This window comes from Hakea prostrata, chromosome 1, assembly GCF_041222555.1.
Source record: "Hakea prostrata isolate BN-2017 chromosome 1, UWA_Hpros_2, whole genome shotgun sequence".
Classification (NCBI taxonomy): domain Eukaryota; kingdom Viridiplantae; phylum Streptophyta; class Magnoliopsida; order Proteales; family Proteaceae; genus Hakea; species Hakea prostrata.
Genome location: NC_142600.1, coordinates 72,969,984 through 72,993,933, shown reverse-complemented (window position 1 = coordinate 72,993,933; position 23,950 = coordinate 72,969,984). Strand labels below are relative to the sequence as shown.

Sequence of the window (23,950 nt, the reverse complement as noted above, 5' to 3'; positions counted from 1 at the left end):
TAATCAACACTGTCCATATCTCAGCGTATTTGGACCATCAGATGCAGTCCCACAAAATCAGGCCTACATCCATAGTCACACTGCATCTTCTTCTTTCTCTTTCTTCAAACCATCACCCCTGCTGTTAAAAAATATTATAAAAAAAAATAGAATAATCACCCACGATCAATTGGCAGGATTTGAAAACCCTGGGAACAACGAAATTTGCCCTCTCTTTATACTAAACATTATTGATTTATTCATGCAAATGACGTTCCTGGTTTTGTTGTTTTTGTTGAACCCATTGAGGTGTTTCTCTGTTTTGATGATTTAAATCTTGAAATCCAATATGATATAGAAAACACAGACCCATCACCGCTACTGCTCAACTTACTCCTTCACTTCTGGAGACTCGAAGGTATATTAGTCTCTTAAAACACGTCACTTGTGCCATAACCGGCTTTTTTTTTTTTTTTTTTTTGGTAAATAGAAGAGGGGATGCAGTAGTGGTGACCTAGCGCCCCCAGCTACGCAATGTTCGGACTTTTTATCGAGTGAGACCTATGCAAGCATTAGCCCTGTGACTTATGTCATAACCGGTTGAGCTCCAATAAAAACACTTCATGTATAAGTTCATTAAATGGCTGATACTCATTCACTTAATTTTCCTCTCTAATATCTGTTCAGTTCTTGTGAGTGAAGTTACACGTTGATCTGAACAAATTTCAAAGCTTTTGCAACGGAGAACTGGGATTCTGTAGTGAAGAATGCCGTAAACGTTCTTACAAAGAAAAACTTTTGCCAAGACATGCTACCATCATCATCATCATCACCTTGCCTTGTCGGTTAACAAGCAGAGCTTGTGTTGGGGCCTCTACTATCTGTAATAGTGATTTGCTTGTGCTTATTCTCTCAAAACTCTCTTCACCCCCTAAGAAGAAGGTAACTTTGCATATTTGCGTCTGGAAAGCATAGTTCCTTGTGTTTTTGAAAAATGGAAGAAAAAGCAATAGGATGCTAGGGAGAGCACCTGTTGGGACAAGCAATAGTCACCAAACGAGTTGAACCCCATCATTCACAGAGGGAACTGTATCGTAAACTGGCTGGAGAGTGAGAAACCAAGAATGGTTTTCCGTTGGAATGTGGGGCTAATAAAAGAAACAGTGTTAGTAATATGAGATCTCCATCTTCAGGTGGATCAAATGAACCAGAATGCTTAAATAAATAAGAAAACCAAAAATAGACTCCCTCTGGGTCTGAAAACTCACGATTATAGGGTGTTGGATTAAGAATCGGTCACGTTGAATCGGTAAGATCCAACCAATCCAATTGCGCTGTAACCCACTCAAATCGTTCTGGTACTGCCAGGGACAAACTCGGCCAAATTGAGCCTGAACCGAACCTCAGATGGATCATTTGTTTTTATCGTTTTGCTACTAGTTTGACTTCTTCCTCAGGTTACATTATTCTTGCGTTTAAAAAGTTCATCCGAATACAAATTAACAACAATAATTTTCTGATACAGCAAACCACTCCCTGTGTAAAGACACAAGCTAAAAGACATAGTAGACAAAACCAACACCATAGGTTAGATTTTAAGACGATCAAAATTGAATGCTTTACAAGTTGAAGAGGACACCAAACACAACAGTCTAGAAAGGAAACATAAATGAATAAGTTAGCTACATCCTCTCACAGAGCAAGCTTAATCAAGCCAACGAGTGATCCCATCATCTCCTACGGTTGCAAGAATGTCAATCCGGACATCCAGAATGGCCTGCAGTGGTTGAGAAATAATGATTAATCCATAAAAGCATCAAGGTAAGCTAACAAAGGAATAGTTGACCAAAGTCAACATGGAAAAGAAACCCAAAAAAAAAAGGTGGCCTATGCATCAAACCCATTAATTCTGGAATTAGAGAAAAAAAAAATCTATTCCAGAAAAATGCAAATGCATACATGAAGCATTATGAGGGAGATATTCAACAAATCTCCATGTAGGATCATTGGTCAAGTGATACAGCAGTCTATGGGGCTCCATTAACCCAGAAACAGGGCTAGGGTTATCCCTAAATACTGGTTGAATGGAGTTGGGACAATGAAACAATACTCCAAGTTTGAAGGTGATTGAAGGGTTAGATAGGTTGCTATGTCTCCAAACTGGTAGATAGATTCAAAAATGGGAAGAATACATGACATTAGAACATACAAACATAGCCATTAGATAGGCCCTAATTTGCGGTAGATTGAAGGTCTCCAATAAGGAAAGCTCTACAAAACCTCACAAGTATCTGAGTAACACATTGAAAGAGATAAGGGATTTAATACTTCTGGAGCAAAAATTCCAAAGAGGCAGCCACAGAGTATGTGGATGCAGCAGGAATGACGCTAACAGCACTTGTTTTCCACCATCATAACATAGTAGGGCACTGACAATCCCAACTGTATGTATGGATAGCTTCAGTACGGCCTAGGGGTACAGAAAACAAAATATAAATGAGAGTCAGAAGAAGAAAGGGGCATGAGCAGGAACCTTTCAAGTTTCACCTATGTCTTTGGTTACTCTCTCACCATCCACTAGGGCATCTCTTCCAAACAGCCATCTCTCACAGCAAAGAATGGATCAACCAAGCTTCATTAATCTTGAAAATCATGAGGATGGACTCTAAGGCCCTTCAAATATCTAGAACATTCTATTCCTCTAAAAGGATACTCAAGAAAATACACCCACACCTGTGTACTACTTTAAAGGACTAATTGATGGGCTTCCATCTGGCCTATTAAGTGGACCAAGCTCAACCACAAGGCCTCAAACTGGGCTGCTCAATGGGCTAGGCTTGGTTGCCATCTTCAATTCCTCCTCCTTTGGTCCACATCAGCAAGAAGTTCTGGTATTGGGCAATCAACTCCAGCCATACAGAACAAGAAAACATCAACAGAGAAGGCAACACATAAAATGGATATTTTTTCCTTGGAATCTGAAAATTTAAGGCACTCAATCAACTGGAACAGGTTGTGAAATATTCACATCATAAATGTTTGGAAGCTACAAATGTTCAGAAAATAATCATTCATGAAAAATGATCACATTATGGGAAAATTACCAATAACAGCACATGTTTCATCGATAAACAAAGAAACATACCGAGGGATTTCTACAGTTGACAAGCCTACAATCCTCCAGCAAGGAGCCTTCCAACGTCCAAGTCTCCCAAACATCAAAACTGTGGCTAGCAAATACGAACTCCATTCTTCTGTTTATCTGGAATTCAAAAATAAAATTAAAGTCAACCTACAGAAGCAGCCATTGGCATTCATGCAGCCAATTCCAGCCACAGCATTAGAAACCTTCAGAAACAGATAGAACAGGAGCAAGTCCAAAGAATTTGCAAGACCATCATAAAATGGCTTCCAATGAAATATTACATAAATCACATAATACAATGACATGATAAAAAGTAGGTCAGTGAGTGACGCTAAAAATTTTCAAATGACATGCAAATAGAACAAGTCATCATATGATGTGGACATGGCAAGTCCTCAGAATACAAGGAAAATTGGATAAAGATTGATAATGCTCCATGCACACACATTTTTAAATCCTAGTCTAATATATACACTAATGGGTACATCAAAAACATTTTTAAATTATCAGCAGAGTGAACATCCGTAATTGCAGAATATTGTTTCTCTTGCAACATGCCCCTTCATAAACTGAAGGTTAGGTCAAAATGTTCACTTAACGATGGAACTAAAAGGACAGAAGACAACAGTTTACTTTATAGTTTCATGTGAGCTAGTCAAATGTCAATTCCAAACCTACTATTATAACCACAATCAATTCCTCCAAACACAAGTCTTTCTAAAGTTTTGCATCTTCTGCATACCACAGTTCCAGAAGATACTTCAATGAGCTGTTTAGGTTCAGCAATCCAAGCTCCCACCATAGAAACTCCAACAGACCCAAACACATATGAATCTACCAAATTTTAGCAAAATGAATTACAGCACTTGGTTACCATACAAAATACAGAACTTGTCCTCGCTCCAGCCTGTTAACATCAGTAGGCTAGGTTGGGACCCCAATCCTAGCTGCTCCATATGCTTTGCATTGGATCAATTTGAAGCACAAATAAAAGAAAAAGGTATAACCAAACAAACCACAAAAGCACGTCACAGGTAAAATCTTGCAGAGGATTAACATCATGCAAACAAAAATATATAAATGCATATCTGAATTGTCAAAGAATTGAGCTTTCACAAGCATGCCTTGTAAAGTATTTGGAGCTACAACTGCATTACTCTCTGGACCTCATACTAGTCATTGAGACCACATCTCATATCATTGCTTCCCCCCCCCCGTATTTTTTTTTTTTTTTTTTTTTTTTTTTTTTTTTTTTTTTGGGGGGGGGGGGGGGGGGGGGGGGGGGGGGGGGGGGGGGGGGGGGGGGGGGGGGGTTTTTGGAAAAAATTTAAGTATTGCAATGCATTAGAATGTAAAGTCTACTATTCCATGTCCCCACCGAATATTCTCAATAAACAAAACTATGAGAAATAGTAGCTACCTGCAATAATTTTCCACCTGCAGCAAATGATCGCAGTCCAATTGTGTCCTGAAGAAATTGCAGTCAGATAAGTAATATCAGGCTGATTAGCAAGACAAATAGCCATTCCACAGTATTCATAATTTACACAAGCTTGCAGTCAGATAAGTAATATCAGGTTGATTAGCAAGACAAATAGCCATTCCACAGAATTCATAATTTACACAAGCTAAAGGTAAAAGAAGATCCAATACACACCTTGCTCCTGAAAACAACTGAAAATTGTGCCGCAGGATCCCTTCTAGTGACATTACACATTGCGTCTAAGAACCAGCCACCACCAGGAACTCTTTGCCTGGACACATGCAAAGCAGGACGATCTATAGCATGTAAAGCAATAACATAACCATCTTTTAGCAGTTCGCCTAATGTTCTACCAATCCCCAAGTTTGATTTTGTTTGCCGCTCAGAAGTTGACACTGTTATTGGTTCCACAGAAATTTTCCTACTTCTAGAATCTTCTGGGGAAGCAAAACGGGAACTAGAACTGAACTCTTGGTCAGTGCCACTCAAAGCTTGATCATCTTCTCTGTGTGAGTTACAGTTGCTATCTCTTTCCAATTCATCTGACTTCTGCTGGGATTTACGGCGAGAATGTCTCTTCTTACTCTTCTTCCCTGATCTGCTACACATTCCCTCATCCTGGTTCCTGGACACAACTGAAGCTTGAGGTAGGCTGTGGGACTCTGTTAATTGATAACTACCCTTTTCCTGGTAATTTTCTAGGCTTAATTGGATGTTATCAATCACATGCTCAACAATATGACTCCTTGAGGCACTTTCTGTCTCTAGCTTTTCAGATTGTTCATCTTCATAGCCGGTTTCACTAACTGCCTCGTCCTCATCAGAGATGGCACTATCTGGAATAACCCCATCAATGAAAAACATTTGCAACAATGAAATAGCTTTCTCCCTTATCTCACTCCATACTTCTTCACTATAATCCGCACTGCGGGGAAGGATCAACACATTGGGCATCTCCCTTACCTGCAGCAAACTCAGGATTCGAAGGCTCAGTACCTCTCAAGAATAGATAAATAAATAGCCCCTAAATACGTGAATGCATGAGCATAGAAGAGACATTGGACATGTACAGCAGCACACATGTGCACACAGACAGGAAAAATCCAGAGAGAAGACAATACATAAGTAAAGAGTTTCCCCAAGTGCAACATCAAAGAGTGGATATTTGACAAATATATAATTAAAATAAATAGCGTAAACAGTTACTCTATTGATGCTTTTCTCCTTCAGCATGTACCAGTTTTTAAGGGCCAATGATTATGGTCCCCTCTACAGGAATGTTCTTGCTACTTGCCACGCTTGAAATTTCTTTCAAAAACAAATGCGAAGTACTTGGAAACAAAACTATGGCACTTTATGGTAGAAGTGAGATTATCTAAGAAGTTTAACGCTGAAGGACAACAATAGCATAGGAAAATAAGATATAAGGAGTTTAGTTGTGGAAAATGAAAAATTGAGACCACTTATGACTTTGAAGCTATTATATCCACCCACACATCCAACCCTTCCCCCTCCCCCCAATATTTAAAAATATATTTTTCGCGCCAGTACGCGTGAGATAAACCTAAGACTGTACTATTTTCTGGCTTTCTCACTTTACAAATGCTTTCTAAGAAGCATGATATGATACAAAATTATAGAGGGGCCTAGGAGATAGTAGAGGCACGACTGTAAACATTCTATCTCAAATCCTTCCTCATTTTTGTGCTAATTTGCCGGATATTTTTCACGCCAGTATGCGTGAGATAAACCTAAGACTATACTATTTTCTTAGTCTTCGCTTTCTCACTATACAAATACTTTCTAAGAAGCATGATATGATACAAAATTGTAGAGGGGCCTAGGAGATAGTAGAGTCTCTCATTTTATGGGTCACGTTGTCTTAAATCTTCTAATAATTTGTTTCTACCTCTTTTCTTTGTTTATCTATGATACGGAGAAATTATGATCGAACCGGGTTCGTACCTAGTTCGACCCTCGACCCCGGTCGAGACAGAGGGAACCGACTCGCTCCCGAGCGAACCGGATCCAGAAGATGGCTTGCTGAAGAAGAAAACTGATTCAGCTACAAGCACGCCCTAATCCTACTTATGGATTAGGGTAATTACCCTAATGATGGCAGACTCGAATTGACGGCTGCGGCTAATCATTATCGAAGGGATAATCATCGCATAACCAAAAGAGTTATCTCAAGAGTCCTCTACTAGTCCAAACTAGTAGAAGTCTGTTGCTCAACGGATCTATCTGCTAAGATCCAACGACTACTCGAAGAAGGCTCAAGTGCATCCAACGAAGGAGATTCGAAGGTACACTCTATATAAACCTCACTACCATACGAGGTGAGGAGGATAAAAAACACATTATCTGAGACTCAGGTTCAGATACATACTGATAGACTTAAACTATCAGCGGCTTACGATCTAGATCACCTTTCCCAGTTCTTCATTCCTTAGCTCTGTACTTCTAGCAGAACCGTTTGTGATTAAGTTCATCAACTGACTTAGCCTTCGGAGGTGGACTCCCGACCCCCGCGGTCGGGCCACATCTGACGCTTTCGTTTTGCAGGTCATCACGAGGAGATCTAAGGGCTGAGCAGATTTTGGAACCATCATTTGGCACCGTCTGTGGGAAAGACTTGAAAAGCCATGGTGACTAGATCAGCAGCCGTTGCACAGCGCAATTCCGGTGTTCAGATCCCTGGAGCGAATAATCCAGATATTCCCCAGGGAAGCCAAAATCCTATCGAGGTAGATGATGGTCAGAGAAGACGTAATCCTCCTGATACACTCCAAGATCAATTGGATCAGATAAAGATTCAACTTTTGGAGGTGAGCCAGGCACTCCGCCTGCTCACCAAACGAGTGGTTTTACCACAAGAACTTGATCAACGCGATTTGGGGAGACGTGCATTACCACGTGATCAAAGATTAGCTGAAGACCGGAATATCAATCAGAATTTTCGTGAAGGAGACCGAGGACCTAGGAGGATTGATGATCAACCTAGGTGAGACGATCGGTTCGACAGACCGCAAGAGAGTACAAGCGATTCAAATACAAGGTTGGATACGGGGTAAGAACTCACTCACTAACTGTCAGAAGAACCGTTCGCGATGATCGAGCAGTTCAAGACGAGCGGAATGTTCGGGAAGGACGGGCTGTTCGTGATGATCGGATAGCACGGGATGATCGTGCTAATCGAGGTCGTGATCATATTGCTGAAGATCACCCGACCCAGATTGGTCAAGAATTGGCCAACATCAATGAGAAATTAGGGCAGTTGGCTAAAGGCAGGATTGCTGAGGATATTTACTCAGTCATTCGAAAGACCCCCTTTGCCGAGCCAATTGCGGGATATCAGTTTCCCCATAACTTCCGTTTGCCTACCTTTTCTACATTTGATGGCTCCGGAGATCCAACAGACTCACATCGGCTATTACCAACGAGACCATGGCGGTTTCGAGTAATTCGATGAAATTTTATGCGGGGTTTTTGGTTCATCTCTAACCGGAGCAAGACACAAAGTGGTTTTCAAACCTCCCCTCTCGGAAGGATCGTAAACTTTGATGAATTGGCGCGCAAATTCATAGGGCGATTCCAGAGTGGAATACGAGTCAAGAAAACGGAAGAAACCTTGTTCTTTCGTCGGACAAGGGAAGAACGAATCAATCAGAGAGTTTCTGAAAAGATTCAACAAAGTAACGATGGAGATAGAAAATTTGGATGAGCAAGCAGCCAAAACTGCTCTATTCACGGGACTCACTAATCGAAAACTCCTGGAGTTATTACTACGGGATATGCCTGCGACTTATGCTTTGAGTTGGTACGAGAGATGCCGAAGCGGGGCTAAAGTCATGGAGATTCTAGACGCGCGCCAAGGAGATAATAAAGTCTCCAATAAGGAACGAAGGCTCTGAGCGAAAGCGAAGCCAAAGAAAAATGTCCGTGATCGGGTTGGAAAATCTCAGGCTTGGCGCCAAAGGTCTCCCTGTAAAAGTGAGTACACTCCATTGAATGTTCCTCGGGCTGATATTTTAAATATCATCAAAAGAAAAAATATCTTGAAGTGGCTGCCTAAAATTCTTTTGAAACCCGGAGAGCAGCAGGATCGAGAAAAGTATTGCCGATTCCACAAGGACTATGGTCATTATACAAATGACTATCGTCATCTAAAAGCAGATATTGAAAGATTAATATCTCAAGGACATTTGTCCAATTTTGTTAACAGAAGGAGGGAGGAGCCACGTGAGCCACGTGCGGCTGCTCCTAAAAGGGATCGTTCGGTTAGTTCGGAACGATCAAGGGAGGCCCCGAAGTCTAAGAAGGGCAAGGAGGTGATTGAAGCTACTCGGTCACCGATCCTTACCATCTTCGGGGGACCAGAGCCCGAATCACTTCGGAGTCTGAAAACAAAATCCAAATTTGTTGGAACCGGAGAGACGCAGAAGCGAAAAAAGCTGAATGGTGAAGATTCTATCACCTTTAGCGAGGAGGACGAAAGAGACGTTTGTTTACCTCATGATGATGCCATAGTCATCAAGGTAGATATTGCACGTCGGGAAGTGCATAGAGTTTTGGTTGATACGGGTCCAGCAATGACCTAATTTCTTACGAAGTGTATCAAAAATTGAAGGTGGATCGGGACTTGATGAAACCTTCATCCACACATCTGTATGGTTTTGCGGGGTCATCTACAGTGGCGGAAGGATCGGTCCAGTTGAACTTATCTATTGAAAGTTTTCCTAAGGAAACAACCGTCCGAATCAATTTTTTGGTGGTTCGGGAACTGCCAGCTTACAATATTATCCTCGGGCGACCATCTTTATCTAAGATAGGTGCTATTGTTTCGACAAAACACTCGAAGATAAAATTCCCGATCGATATGGGAATTGGTCAAGTCTCCTCGACCGGAGGATCTCTCGGCAATGTTACGTTGCCTATTTAAAAGACAAGGAGGGCCCGAGGAAGGTAACGCCCTACCTATAGAAGTTCGAGACGATCGGGAAGAGGCGAGATGCAAAGACCCGAACCAGTGGAGAAGCTGGAACAAATTCAGCCGTGTACCGAGGGATGAGAAAAAGATTACTTATATCGGGTCCGAACAAATTGGAGGAATTTAAAGATAAGTTGAAGTTATTTCTGCAACTGAATAAAGATGTATTTGCATGGTCTCGATGAAGACATGCCAGGAATCGATCGGGTCGTCATGCAGAGCATAAACTCGGATAGATCCTAAGGCGAAACCAAGTGATACGTAAAAGGAGAAATTTCTCCATTGAAAAATATGAAGCCGTTCGTAGCGAAGTTGAGAAACTCAAGAATTCTGGTTTCATAGAACCAATTGAATGCCCAACTTGGTTGGCCAACGTGGTAATGGTAAAAAAGGCGAATGGGAAGTGGAGGATGTGTACAGACTACACAGATTTTAACAAGGCTTGCCCTAAAGATTGCTATCCGTTGCCTCGGATTGACCTCTTGATAGATGCGACTGCATGATATGAAACTTTAAGTTTCATGGATGCCTACTCATGGTATAATCAGATCCTTATCAATAAGGAGGATGAGAAGTTTACGGCTTTTATGACTGATCGTGAAAGCTATTATTATAAGGTCATGCCTTTGGGCCTGAAGAACGCGGGAGCAACATACCAGAGGGCCGTCAACAAGATTTTCAAAGTGCTGATAGGAAAGAATGTTGAAGCTTATGTTGACGACATGCTAGTGAAAAGCTTTACAAAAGCAAATCATATTGCAGATTTGACTGAGGTATTCTCAGTACTGCGAAAGTATCAAATGAAGCTAAACCCAGAAAAGTGCACCTTTGGAGTCTCCTCGGGCAAATTTTTGGGCTTCATGGTATCACAAAGAGGAATTGAGGCTAATCCTGCCAAAATACAAGCTCTGGTTGATATGGAGGCTCCCAAAACTGTTCGTGATGTGCAGTGTTTAACAACGGGGGAGAGTCTTGCTTTGAATCGATTCATCTCCAAGTCCTGAGAAAAATGTTTGCCTTTCTTCAAGGCACTTAAAGACTTGAAGGGCAGCAAGGAAGCAAAATGGACTGAAGAGTGTCAGAAAGCTTTCGAGGAGTTAAAAGAAGCACTTGGACGACCACCGATCTTGTCAAGACCGGAGAAGGGGGAAATATTACAGCTATATCTAGCGACGTCACTTTCAGCGGTCAGTGCGGTACTTGTTCGTGAAAAAGATAAAAAACAGTGGCCGATCTACTATGTAAGCCACGTGTTGCTAGATGCGGAGACAAGATATTCGCAGATTGAGAAGCGTGCTCTGGCTCTCATGATGGCCGCCGGAAGCTAAGGCCATATTTTCAGGCTCATCCAATTGAGGTATTTACAACTTTTCCTCTTAGTAAAGTTCTTAATAAACCTGATTTGTCTGGAAGGATGGTATCCTAGTCAATTGAACTCAGTGAGTTCCAAGTGAGTTTTAAGCCCAGAACTGCAATCAAGGCTCAGGCATTAGCAGATTTTGTAGTAGAAACTACTCACGCACCGGTGGAACCCACCATCGAGGATCCCATTATACCAACCACTTGGGAGGTATATGTGGATGGTTCGAGTAATAAAGATGGAGCAGGAGCTGGAATTCTATTAAAAAGTCCAGCAGGATTTATTATTCGATATGCATTTGAAGCAAGTAATAACGAAGCAGAATATGAAGCTCTGATAGCAGGACTTCGGTTGTCAAAAGCATTATCTATTGCAGATGTTACTATTTATAGTGACTCTCAACTTATAGTCAACCAAGTCCAAGGGGAGTATGGTATTAAAGAACCTCGCTTGCAGAAATATCAAGAGATAGTGCGGGCATTTCAAAACCAATTTCGGAATTTGAAGATATCTCGATTTCGAGGAATGAAAATTCAGTGGCAGATGAGCTATCCCGACTAGCCAATGCCAAAGAAAAGAACCTAGACCCTTCGGTCTATATTGAAGAAATAACTTTTCCAAGTTATCATGAGAAAGAAATTTCTTATATTGAAGCAGAGCGTTGCTGGATGGATCCAATAATCAAGTATCTGAGAGATGACAAATTACCTGAGGATCCGAAAGAGGCAAAGTTGATCAAGATTCGGTCAGCTAGATTTGTCATTCAGAATGGGAGACTATACAAAAGATCTTATTCTGGACCCTTTATGAGATGTATAGGCCCCGAAGGAGCAAAATCAGCTTTGGCTGAGGTTCATGAAGGAATTTGTGGAGCTCACATGGGTGGACGAGCCCTGGCTCACAAAATTTTGAGACTTGGGTTATATTGGCCTAAGGTCCAAGAGGCTGCTATGGAGTATGTTCGTCGATGTGGTAACTGTCAAATTCATGCCATAGTATCGAAGCGCCCGTCGGAAACCATAACTTCAATTCTAGATCCCATTCCCTTTGCGATGTGGGGAATTGATATCATGGGCAAATTCACCAAGGCGTCAGGCGAACGGGAATATCTAATAGTAGCAATTGATTACTTCACGAAATGGGTTGAAGCCAGTGCCCTGGCAGCAATTACTGAGAAAAAAGTGGAGAAATTCGTACTTGAGTCAATCGTATATCGCTTTGGGATTCCAAAGATTATTGTCACTGACCATGGTACTCAGTTCAACTGTCCGCAATTTGAGCAATTTTGCGGAACATATATGATCGAGCATCGTATGTCCTCGATGGCATACCCCCGAGCAATGGACGAGGTAGAGGTTACTAACCGAACGCTACTTGGAAGGAATAAAGAGAAGACTCGAAGCTGACAAAGCTTCTTGGGTCGAAGAACTTCATAATGTACTGTGGGCCTATAGAACTACGGTTCGAACACCCACAGGAGAAACTCCATTCAGGTTGGCATATGGATCCAAAGCATTGGCACCAGTGGAGATAATGGCAGGGACATTACGGGATCGTGAGTTCGAGGAAAAAGCAAATGAACAAGGACTGCTTGATAGTCTTGATCTGTTGGACGAAGTTCGGGCAAAGGCAATAGCACGAACTCAACATTATCAAAGAAGGATAGCGTCTCATTATATTACTCGAGTGAAGAATCGTCGGTACTTAGCCGGAGATTTGGTGAAGAGAAACACCCTAGCTTCCGACCCGCGTCACCAAAGAAAATTGGACCCTTCCTGGGAAGGACCTTATATGGTTGTAAAACCAGTTGGTTCAGGAGCTTATAGGCTGAAGAACATCAACACTCAGAAAGAGTTGGATCGGTCGTGGAATGCCAGGCATCTCAAAAAGTTTTATCCTTGATGATGATTTCAATTTTGTTCGCGATGTAATCATTTTCAACTCAATCAATGCAATTTTTGGCTTTCAACAAACTATCTTTTGATTGGGGGGCATCATACACCACATTCAAGAACAAGATCCAACTATAAGGCATCGGATGAAAATTCGTGTGGGTCCTTCAACACTTATGGAATTTTTTCGGATCTTCTTAAGTCGAGGCATCGAATGAAAATCCGAGTGAGTTCCTTTCACAAGGCGTCGGTTTGAAACCCGAGTAAGTTCCTTCAAGACTTATTGAATTTTCGAATAATCTTTAAGTAAAGGCATCGGTTTAAAACCCAAGTGAGTTCCTTCTCAGACTTATTGTATTTCTCCGGAAATCCTAAGTAAAGGCATCGGTTTAAAACCCGAGTGAGTTCCTTCTCAGACTTATTGTATTTCTCCGGAAATCCTTAAGTAAAGGCATCGGTTTAAAACCCGAGTGAGTTCCTTCTCAGACTTATTGTATTTCTCCGGAAATCCTTAAGTAAAGGCATCGGTTTAAAACCCGAGTGAGTTTCTTCTCAGACTTATTGTATTTCTCCGAAAATCCTTAAGTAAAGGCATCGGTTTAAAACCCGAGTGAGTTCCTTCTAAGACTTATTGTATTTCTCCGGAAATCTTTAAGTAAAGGCATTGTTTCAAACAACTAAGACCTAATTCAATAGCAATTCAAGTGGCTAGCAAAGTTCAAGATGAAGTTAATTTCTTATTTCTTCAAAAGATCGAAAGAGGCCAGTATTAAAACAATTACAAGAGCTGGATACAATCTTCGGTCAAACAAGAAAATCATCATCGGTGACTGTTAAGAAGTTATACAAGATCGACATGACTTTGCTAGAACAAAAATATGAGTCAACCATTGGTGTGGATTCAAGGAAAAGAAGAGAAGAAATGAGGATTACAAAAAATATTTCGGTATGCATAAAATCCTCCGCAATTTCATACTCTTTGTCCAGCTTGTCCAGGAGAAGTATGGTCCTCGACCAAACTTGCATTCAAGACGAGCTCGTCATAATTGACTTTTTCCAGGGGAGAATAAATAGGAGAATCTTCCAGATAATGCATAATATCTGGATCGAAAGGTGGAAGATCAATCTTATCTTTGGTCCAGTCGGGAGGAGGAATACCCAGGTTGGTAAATACTTCAGGATGGCAAACAGCACTGTAGGGAGTCGTATCAAAATGAGGATCCTTCCTCAATATTGATTCCCATACTTCGTTCTCACCATCCCGGTACGCCTGCAAGTTATAAGCATTCAGCATATCAACAAAGGGCTTACTGTGTAATACTTGAAGACGCAGGCTCTGCGAACATCAGTTGGAAGGGATTCGGGCAAAGGAACGACAGCTTGCCTTTGAGGTAACGTTTCAGATCCTTTGGCTCCTGACTTTCCAATTGCTTGCTACAGTTGCCGGATCTTCTCCCTGGCATCATCCAAGTCCGACTGAAGACGACCGATCATCAAATTCTTTTCTCCAACAACCTCCCAAGCTAGTTTCCGAAGGCGAGCAATCTCAGCATCTTTAGCTTCAGAGACTTCCCGAAGCCTGGAAACTTCATTGCTCAACCTACTGAGCCTAGAAACTGCTTCCACTTGGCTGTGGAAGTTACCAAGAAGACTCCCCAAAACACCTTCCGAGTTAAAAAGGAGCGGAAGAGTAATTTTTCAGAATCGAAAGATAATGAAGAAAGACTTACATCACCAAGTGACTTCGTAAAGACTTCATCTCAGAAGTTTGGAAAGAAGCTGCGCTCTCGAAGTCATTCGAGCAGCAGTGCACCATTCCAACGCTCTGTCAAACTCGTTTGACACTAATTCGGGCGAAGGATGAGAAGGATGAGCTACACCAAGAGAATGATGAGTTGCATCACCTGTCACCCGACGTCACTTCCTAGTGGCAAAATCCTCCAACTCCAAAGGAGAGGAGGATGCCAAACAAGCATTAGAATTGGAAATAGGAGCAGTGCCTGCTGGGACCACACCTTCATCAGATGCCAACATAGTTGCCTCAGATGCCCGAAGAGTCTCTTTCGGGGGTGCACCAACGGTCTCTGCAGCAGGGGCGTTAGCAGCGCCATCAACAACGGGGTGATCAAGATCTTCATGGGAAAGACGAGCGATCACTTCGAGCAAAAGAGGCGTACGGGCGGCATCAATAGAAACTGTGGGAATCTGACTTGAAGATTCACCAACAGCAGTCGCCTTACGCTTGGAGGATTCACTAGCTGAAACCACCTCACTGGCCCCAACCACCGCCGACGGAACGATTTTATTGCCAGATTTCGCTCTGATAAAGTTCGGGTTGATCTTGGGAGCCACTATGCAAGCAGAAAAGCCGTATCAGTACAGATATCCAACGACAACAAAAAAAAAAAAAAAAAAGGGAAAACCCTAGTTCTCTATCACTTCAGAAAAACCCGATTAACTAAACCCCAAGTACTACTACTGTGCAGTTTACTCAAGGGGGAAGTGGGGAAAGAGATGAGTAACTAAAAAAAAAAAAAAAAAACTCACTTGTTCAGAGGTTGATAGAGCTATTGTTGGAGTACGAGGAATACGGAAGCAGGCAGAAGGACGGAATGTCGCTTTAGCACTTTAGCAAATCTAACTTGCAGATAGCAGGATAGATGGAGAGTACCCATGAAGGCTTTAAATAGCCTCAGGTATTAAGACGACGGTTGAAGGCTAAGGACAACCAACAACCCAGATCGAAATGACGCTTCGAAATCCGCAGAAAGCAAGATCAAAGGTTGGAGGGATGCCACATGGAAACATGTGGAAACGAGCACCCGATGCAGAGATACCTCCAATCGTTGCACCGCCATTATAATAATGGGTGTATTTCCGATTCATTGGAAACAGTGAATGGTATACAAAAGCAAGAAAACGTTTGAACTTCGCAGAAGGGAAACGTGTGGACTTTGCAATAAATGAAGTAGTGGGGAAGATTAATGCATCTTTCCGAAACGCATCTTCACAATATTTCTACAAGATTATTATTCGGCGAGGAATGAAAAGTTAAGTGATAAGTTTTATCATTTATACTTTGATATTCAAGACAAGATTTCGGCAGGAGACAGGGAAATGGAAAGGCCAACATGAAAAAGAAATGTCTATTCATTAATAAGGAGGTCCATCTTTACAAAGAAACAAAAGCTAACTCCCTAAGCCTCTTCTTCATTATTGCCCGAGGGACACTGGTTGGGAGGACTTTTCTCAGGATCTTGAGAAGAGCCTTCCTCAAGAATGACATTGGCTGAGTCCTCTATAGCAGCAGCTTGAGACTCGGCTTGTGATTTCTCCTCTGGAAGCGCCGGCTCGTCCGCCAAGTATGCCTCATATTGAGGGTCAGTTGGAAAAGGATCATCTTCTTCCCGAGCCCAGTCTGGGAGATCCATGCCAACTTTCCCGAAGACCTCTTTATGGCACACCTCACGAAAGGGAGCAGTATCGAAGGAAGGGATTGATGCGAGAATTCGCTCCCAAACGTCATTCTGCCCCAAGCGATAAGCTTGAATGTTGTAGGCACCTAGCAACTCGGAGAAAGGTACGCTGTTCAAGTATTTTCGAAAACACTCCTTCCGAAGCTCTAGCTTTATATGCTCGGGCTTGCTAGGGATCGCCAACTTCAGATATTCTTCGTTCTCCTTACATCGGAATTCAAGCCTATGACCGAACAACGTGGTAGTTGCTTTTTGCTTCCTGGCCTCACGCTCGGCAGGAGCAGCACGAGCCTTCGAAGCATCAAGGGCCTCCTTGAGGGAGATCACTTCTTCCTCATGCTTTCTCTGCAGCTCCTCAGCAGCTACAGACAGCCGGTCTATCTCAAAATTGGCCTTGGCCAAATTCTCTTCACAGGTTTGCAGCAAGGAGCTGGTGCGGCCAACCCGGCTCAATGCTTCCATGGGTTGATAGAAGCTCAACACAGCATTCCTGGGAAGGCGGAAAATATTATGAGAAGTCATAACAAATTATGAAAAAATAAGTAAACGAGAAGACCGGTACATTGTGGATTGACTAACAAGGGAAATGTCATCCAGAGCTTCAAATTCCTGGCGGTTAGAAGGAGCAAGACTGAGGGAGCTCCACTCTGCAGCTTTCTCAGGGTCCCGAGTCACCCTGTCGGTCAACTTCAGGGTCCACTGGGGGGTGAAGACCTCATAATCCGTTGAAGCTTTGGATTTTTTATGGGAGGAAGCATCAATTGTGTCATGCCTCCTTTTGGTTCGGGCGGAGGAGGAGACATTAGACCTCTCCACCATCGGCTTCTTCCCTTTACCCGAAGCATCAGCTACGGGCCTGATATTCCTGATACCCCTGTAAGAGGGGTCGGGAGAGGGAACAGAAGCCTCTTGATCTATGGTCAAGGCTCGGGTGATCGTTGCTCGATTGTCACAACGGCCCTAGCGGCCTTCGCTCGCAGGTTCTCAGGGTTCATTCTTGGAGGCACTGCAAAGAAGAACAAGGGTCAGAATTAAAGACATATCACTTTAGTAAAATTAAATGATGATGGTTAGAAGCTCACAATGACCCAAGCCCCAGTACTGAAGAATGGAGTTATACTCCACCTCAAATCCATGTATTTCTTGATACCATGGAATGGATTTGATCTTCCTGACGGCCGCCTCATCTTCTCTGGATAAGGGGAGGCCTCGGTTATTCTCGGAAGAAGTACACCGCCTCCAGGCGGTCGGGAAGTTAAGATCCGATGGAGGCGCTCGACAGAAAAAGTATCGTTCGCGCCATCTTTTGTGGTTAAAAGGGCAAGTTCCTTTGGCAAAGATGCTGCCCCTCCAATCAAATTCAGCCTTATTGCGTTTGGACAGAAAAACCCATCCGGGAGGATGAGAGATAGAAAGAACATGAAAATGTACAAAGAGAGAAAGAGATGGCGTAATGCCAAGTTCAAAACACAAACCCAAGAAGCCAACGATGAGATGCCAGCTATTGGGAAGGAGCATTCCGAGACAAATGTCCCAATGATTCAGAATCATGGAGAACAAAGGATTAAAAAAGGGAAAGCGAACCCCACTTTCCAAAGGCATCTATGTACAGAGAAAATTCACCCGAAAGGGTTGAATCAACCCTCTCATCGAAAGGGGAGCCCTAACCTGATAAGAGGAAGGAAAGTCAAAATCTTGGATGGCTGTAAGAAGGGTTTCCTCATTATAAATGGAAGGAACAGAACCAGGTCCACCATCGGACCTGGAAGTTTGAGGCTGCCTAGAAGACTCGACAATCTTGGAAGATCCAGACTCCAGGAGGGCAGGAGGAGTTTCAGTTTTTCTCTCTAAACCTTTTTGAGAAACTTCAGCAAACTCGCGCCGAGGACAGACGTTAGGGTTTTGTTATCACTATCCGACTCGTTCGAAGGGAGAAGCAAAAGCTTCACTACTATTACCAACACTGGGTACCAGAGAAGCCCCATTGTCCGCCATTACTTGTTTCAGTAAACTTACTGATTCAGTGAGGCAGAAGCTTGAGAGCAAGAAAGCGCGAAGCAGACAACAAAGGTTCAAATTCCAGACAGAAAGAATGAAACCTACGAAGACAACGAACCGCTTTTAAAACATCCGCACGAGTGTTCGGGAATCTGAACAATCGAGATTGATTAAAAATCAACGACCGAAATTGAAAGACGTTTTGAAAGTTTGAACTCACGAATCCGAAACAAGCGTCCGGAAACCGTCACTTGGATTTCGTGAGCCACGACAGATCGACTGCAAGGTGACACGTGGCCTTACCCTCACAACGCTCGAGGAAAAGTGACCACCGCATTAAATGTGATATGACATTTAATGGAGCACGTAGAGTCTATCGCCTGACGAAGAACCTAGTTAAAAACCAAGCCCTCGGGATCGACCGAACGCTTGGTCTGGGGGGCTCGTGATACGGAGAAATTATGATCGAACCGGGTTCGTACTTGGTTCGACCCTCGACCCCGGTCGAGACAGAGGGAACTGACTCGCTCCCGAGCGAACCGGATCCAGAAGATGGCTTGCTGAAGAAGAAAACTGATTCAGCTACAAGCACGCCCTAATCCTACTTATGGATTAGGGTAATTACCCTAATGATGGCAGACTCGAATTGACGGCTGCGGCTAATCATTATCGAAGGGATAATCATCGCATAACCAAAAGAGTTATCTCAGGTTTCCTCTACTAGTCCAAACTAGTAGAAGTCTGTTGCTCAACGGATCTATCTGCTAAGATCCAACGACTACTCGAAGAAGGCTCAAGTGCATCCAACGAAGGAGATTCGAAGGTACACTCTATATAAACCTCACTACCATACGAGGTGAGGATAAAAAACACATTATCTGAGACTCGGGTTCAGATACATACTGATAGACTTAAACTATCAGCGGCTTACGATCTAGATCACCTTTCCCAGTTCTTCATTCCTTAGCTCTGTACTTCTAGCAGAGCCGTTTGTGATTAAGTTCATCAACTGACTTAGCTTTCGGAGGTGGACTCCCGACCCCCGCGGTCGGGCCACATCTGACGCTTTCGTTTTGCAGGTCATCACGAGGAGATCTAAGGGCTGAGCAAATTTTGGACGCATCAATCTATATATTCTTTTGTTCGTTTAAACCTTTGATATAATTCTAATGATTCCAAAACCTGTAAACTATATTCTTTTGCTTCAATTGGATTTTTGGCTTTCATTAACTTTTTTCTAAATCAATTTTCAATATTTTTAGCTAATTTATAAGTCCCTTACTTTTGCAAAACTTTTCCATATGTGTGTGTGTGTGTGAATCATAGGTGTAATTTCGCATACAACCATATTGATGATAAGCACATCAGGACAGTCAACATAGACAAAGGGAAATTAAAGAGGTTATAACGATTAACTAGAATGGCACCTCGTTGTGTAAGGTCTATAGGCCAATAGAAGAAAAGATAACTAAGACCTATCATAAGAAATCATGAGTACAATATATTTTTAGTAATCATGGGTCCATGCTTTTGGTAATAGATATTTACTGGAGCAACATACTACCAATCCCTAGCAACAAGTTATGCATAATGAAGGTGAGAAACCCAGAACCAATACGCCATCTAAATGAGGCAGAGAATTTGTATCGTGTAGCAGCAAACTACTGTAACATTACAAGAAAGAGCGTCCCAGTCCAAGGTTCCCACTACTTTAGGGTCAGGAAGGGAATGCGTACACAGCCTTATCCCTGGCATTTGCAGGAGACCTTGTACCGCGGGTGGTGGGGCAGCAAGGTATTGTCCCATCATAACATGAATTTATAAGTTTTAGTATTAAAAAAAAAATCAATTCAAATAAGCAAACAGGAACAGGCCCCGGGATTAGATTTCAATCAACATCATGCAATGCACGGATAGCCAACACTCTATAATTCCAACAAATAGGTAAGTAAATCACTATATGATATATCAAAATGAAGGAGTATAACCAAACATTTCCCATCAGCAGGTAGGAATTTAAAAGTTCTTTTTGTAAGTCAAGGTATCTTATTCAATAGAAGGTCAAAGTGTCAAACTGTATTTCAATGCCTCAAAGAGTAAGGCTGCATCAAAAAATAAATGGGAAACTACAAAATCAGCTGTAATCCTAGTCTCTCCTGATCTAATGGCAAAAGAACCAAAAAAAGATCTTTACAAAGATACAAATCCCTCCTTTGCCCTAACAACCTCTTCTATGGTGGTTGTGGCCCAGCATACATGAAAAGGTAACTTCTGCTATAAGCTACAAGCCCAAAGGCATATAAGAACTATGGTTACCCACAAAAATACAGATTTTATTCATGCAGAATGCTGGAAGGTGTCTTAACTGTGGAAAACTATTCATGTAATATGAAGGATGCAGGTGCTACCTATCATTCAGAGGTGCAACTTATGTGTTAGCTTGGGTGCCGTTCTTGTAAGCAGTGGTTTGATGAACACGTTAAATTCTCCAAAACACTCTGCAGTATACAATTTATTTATTTTTTCCTCTTTTTTTTTTTTTTTTTTTTTTTTGTGGGGGGGGTGTCAATGATAGATACGCACAGCCATCCTGAGGTTGGCAGGCAAAATCCCCATCATTAAAATTTGCAGAGGCCATATACACGATTTTAAGTATCATGGACCTCATTAATGCCAGAGAATGGATACTGTCAACATTTTTTTATTTTTTTCAAAAATCTAACAAACTAAATATATATTTGAAAATGTATTATACAAAAGAATCAAGTTTAAGATATTTGGGCCTTGTAGGGTTAGAAATGAATAAAAAAGTAAAAACTAAATGGTAAAATGAAGTAAATGAAGAAAATATAGAAGTGTGGCACACAATAGATAGAAGGTAGACGGGCAAAACAAACTTATTTTTATGAAAGTGAAATCACTTAATTATATTGTCTTATGGATATTTCTGCAATTATTTCTCATTCCTAATTTAATACTCAAAGACCATGAACCTTAAGCCTCAGCCCTCCTGCTTAGACTTCACCATCTGCATCTGATGGTCATACTACCTCATGTCATAAGTGCATCTTTTACATGATTGAATAAACTAGGAGAAATAGATTAAGTAAAGGCATACGCACAGAGCAAGGCATTATTTGCTTTTTAGCTGTCCTATAAGAACTTTCACAAACTGGGATTTGCATCCAGCTATGACCTCATGCACAACAAGATCTAGCACTGCACATTGCTTACTTATAGCAGGAAGGGAGGGTAAATCCAATAATCAATCCTAAGGAATGATGTAATCTTAGCAATAGCAGGACTATATTCTGCCAAACAAATACAAGGCAAAAGGAATATGGTAGCAAATAAAAAATAACTACCAAGAAAGCAAGTATGATAAGGAACATTCATTGTTTTAATTATCAAGTAATGCCTAAATAATCCCATGCATACAAGATAACAATTCATACCCTAAGGGTAATGCTCATACCCATGCTTCCATCCACTGTGGCCCTTCAGCACCATCTAGTGCACAACCAGCAATAGTCCCGTCAATCAAAAGCTGTTTCAAAGCACAATCATCTAACAGCTGACTACTCCCTGTGTTCACAAGGAATGCTCCTGCACAAAAGAATGCTCACCCCTTTAGGTGGATATTTGGAGGGGGCAGCAAGAATTATTATTTAATATGGAATTACCAGGTTTTATGTGCTCCAAGCGTTCTGCATTGATAATCTGAACAGTCTCATCCGATAAAGAACAATGGAGTGAAATAAGATCACTTGCTGCAAGCAAATCATTAAGAGTATCCATTCTCCGAGCAGCTGAAGGAAATCTTGTAAGTGGCTTGCCTGATTTTCCTTTACCCTGTATGAGAGAATTACGAAAGAAAAATACCAAAACCAATTAGAATCTGAAGAGTGAATTAGAGATACAATGTAACTGTGTGACAAATAACAACACGTTCAACCTTGTACAACATGTATAAAGGTGGCTCTCCATTGTTTAAAGTTCGATTTAGAAATTAGGACTAAGCACACAAGTTTGACCACTCATCTACCAGAGTCCATACTATAATAACTGAACTCAGACAACAAACCTAACTTAAAAAGCACTTATTTTTGTCTCCTTTTTCAGTTCTTTGGAGAAAATCAGAAACTTCTCGAGTCAAATTGTTTCTCAAAGATTACAGCAAGGGCATCGGTCTCAAGGACCCAAATTCACTTCCATCAAAAACAACCTTTTGTTATCCCCTCAAAGAAAAGGAGTTTTAAATCCAATTCAGAACTCAGTTTTCATTTAGTGAGAAAAGCTAACGGCATATTTCCAGAAAAAAAATTGGTTTGCTTAACAACTGCATCCATGTTAGGTAGCATAGCTTAAAGAAGAAAGAAAGTTACACAGAAACCGTGCATGACTAAAATTCTGTCTCAAAAAGGAAATGAAAACTACGGAGCAATGGAAGGAAATGTATAACCCTTTCTACAAATTAATTATTGTAACAGCATTTCGGGTGCAAGGGAAAACAGCGAAAACTCAAGCAGTTCACTATACTACCACCCTATGTTACCCCAAAGCGACTTGAACTCTAAAGCATTAACAGAACGAATCTGTCTAGACTAAATGAATTAATGCAGTTCCAATGCAGGACCAATGCAGGACCTTGAAACATCAGATTTCTAGAACCCAGTTATCAACTCTTTTTTTTTTTTTTTTTTTTTTGGGGGGGGGGGGGGGGTGTGTGGAGGGGAGAGAGAGAAAGAGAGAGTATAGTAATGTCAAGCATATGATATCAGTGAGTACCTCCTGAACATCGAAATAAAGAACATTCATTTTAAACGCCAAGCTCCTAGTAGCCAACGACCTGGCGGAAGCAGATCTACCAACAATTCCCAAGACAAGAGCTCGACACCGCCGCATTCCGCGACAAAGAGGCTGCACTGAACCGTGCCAGCCAGAGGAAGAGAATGCGTGGCGAGAGAGCAAGTGAGTGCGTCGAAGCAAGCCAAGAAAGAGAGCCATGACAGTGTCGGCGATCTCTTCGGCACGGGAGACATCGACATGGATAAGGCGGAGTCCGAGATCGGCGGCGAGAGCGGAATCGACAGAGCGGTCGGAGGAACCGAGACAGAGGATAACTTGCCATGGCTGGAGGCGGCGTTGAGCGGCGCGTGGGAGGAAGGCCAGCGAATGAAGGATGACGGCGGCAGCAGACTCGATTAGACCATCGGCGAGACGGTTGAGGCCCACGTGTTCGACGGTGGCGATGCCCGCTAGGTATTCTTGTTCAAAGCTGCAATCTTCCAGGCAGTTGAGGGATACGACCAGGGGCAGAGAAGACGATTCTTTAATATGAGGCATTGTTGCTGTAATGCTTTTGCGACTGCCGTTGATTGCCGGCAACATTGCCGGCAACACCTTCGCCTTCTTCTTCTTCTTCACTTATCCTCTACTTCACCGATGCTGATTCTACGACTGAAATCTTTTCGGAGCTTCTACTCTTCTTCTCCATCTCTCCCTCTTACCCCTTTCACAGGCTTTTGCACTGCTTTTTCCGCTTTGCTTTCTCTTCCTCCCATGCTTCGGGAGTGGAATTCTCGTCTCTCGAGTCCGGTCCGAACCTCACAGCAGTGTCATTTTTT

The 23,950-nt window shown here is 42.1% G+C and overlaps 1 protein-coding gene across 1 annotated transcript; it reads right to left on the bottom strand.

Moving 5' to 3' along the window:
* Positions 1–807: 807 nt before the first annotated feature.
* Positions 808–23,950, bottom strand: AN (NAD(P)-binding Rossmann-fold superfamily protein). Its single transcript, XM_089142221.1, has 7 exons — positions 23,112–23,950; positions 22,007–22,175; positions 21,799–21,929; positions 4,782–5,570; positions 4,545–4,592; positions 3,125–3,241; positions 808–1,756 (listed from the first exon to the last, which is right to left on the bottom strand). Exons 1-7 carry the CDS (start codon positions 23,712–23,714, stop codon positions 1,685–1,687), a joined length of 1,929 nt encoding a protein of 642 aa, XP_088998347.1. The 5' UTR covers positions 23,715–23,950; the 3' UTR covers positions 808–1,684.

What these genes read in the sequence shown, in the direction of transcription:
- AN (XM_089142221.1), bottom strand. Translation starts at nt 23,714, where the DNA reads ATGTTGCCGGCAATCAACGGCAGTCGCAAAAGCATTACAGCAACAATG. An exon ending in CAGTTGTTTTCAGGAGCAAG is followed by an intron (nt 4,593 to 4,781) that starts GTGTGTATTGGA and finishes CAATTTCTTCAG; the next exon opens with GACACAATTGGACTGCGATC. An exon ending in CAGGTGGAAAATTATTGCAG is followed by an intron (nt 3,242 to 4,544) that starts GTAGCTACTATT and finishes TTTGAATTCCAG; the next exon opens with ATAAACAGAAGAATGGAGTT.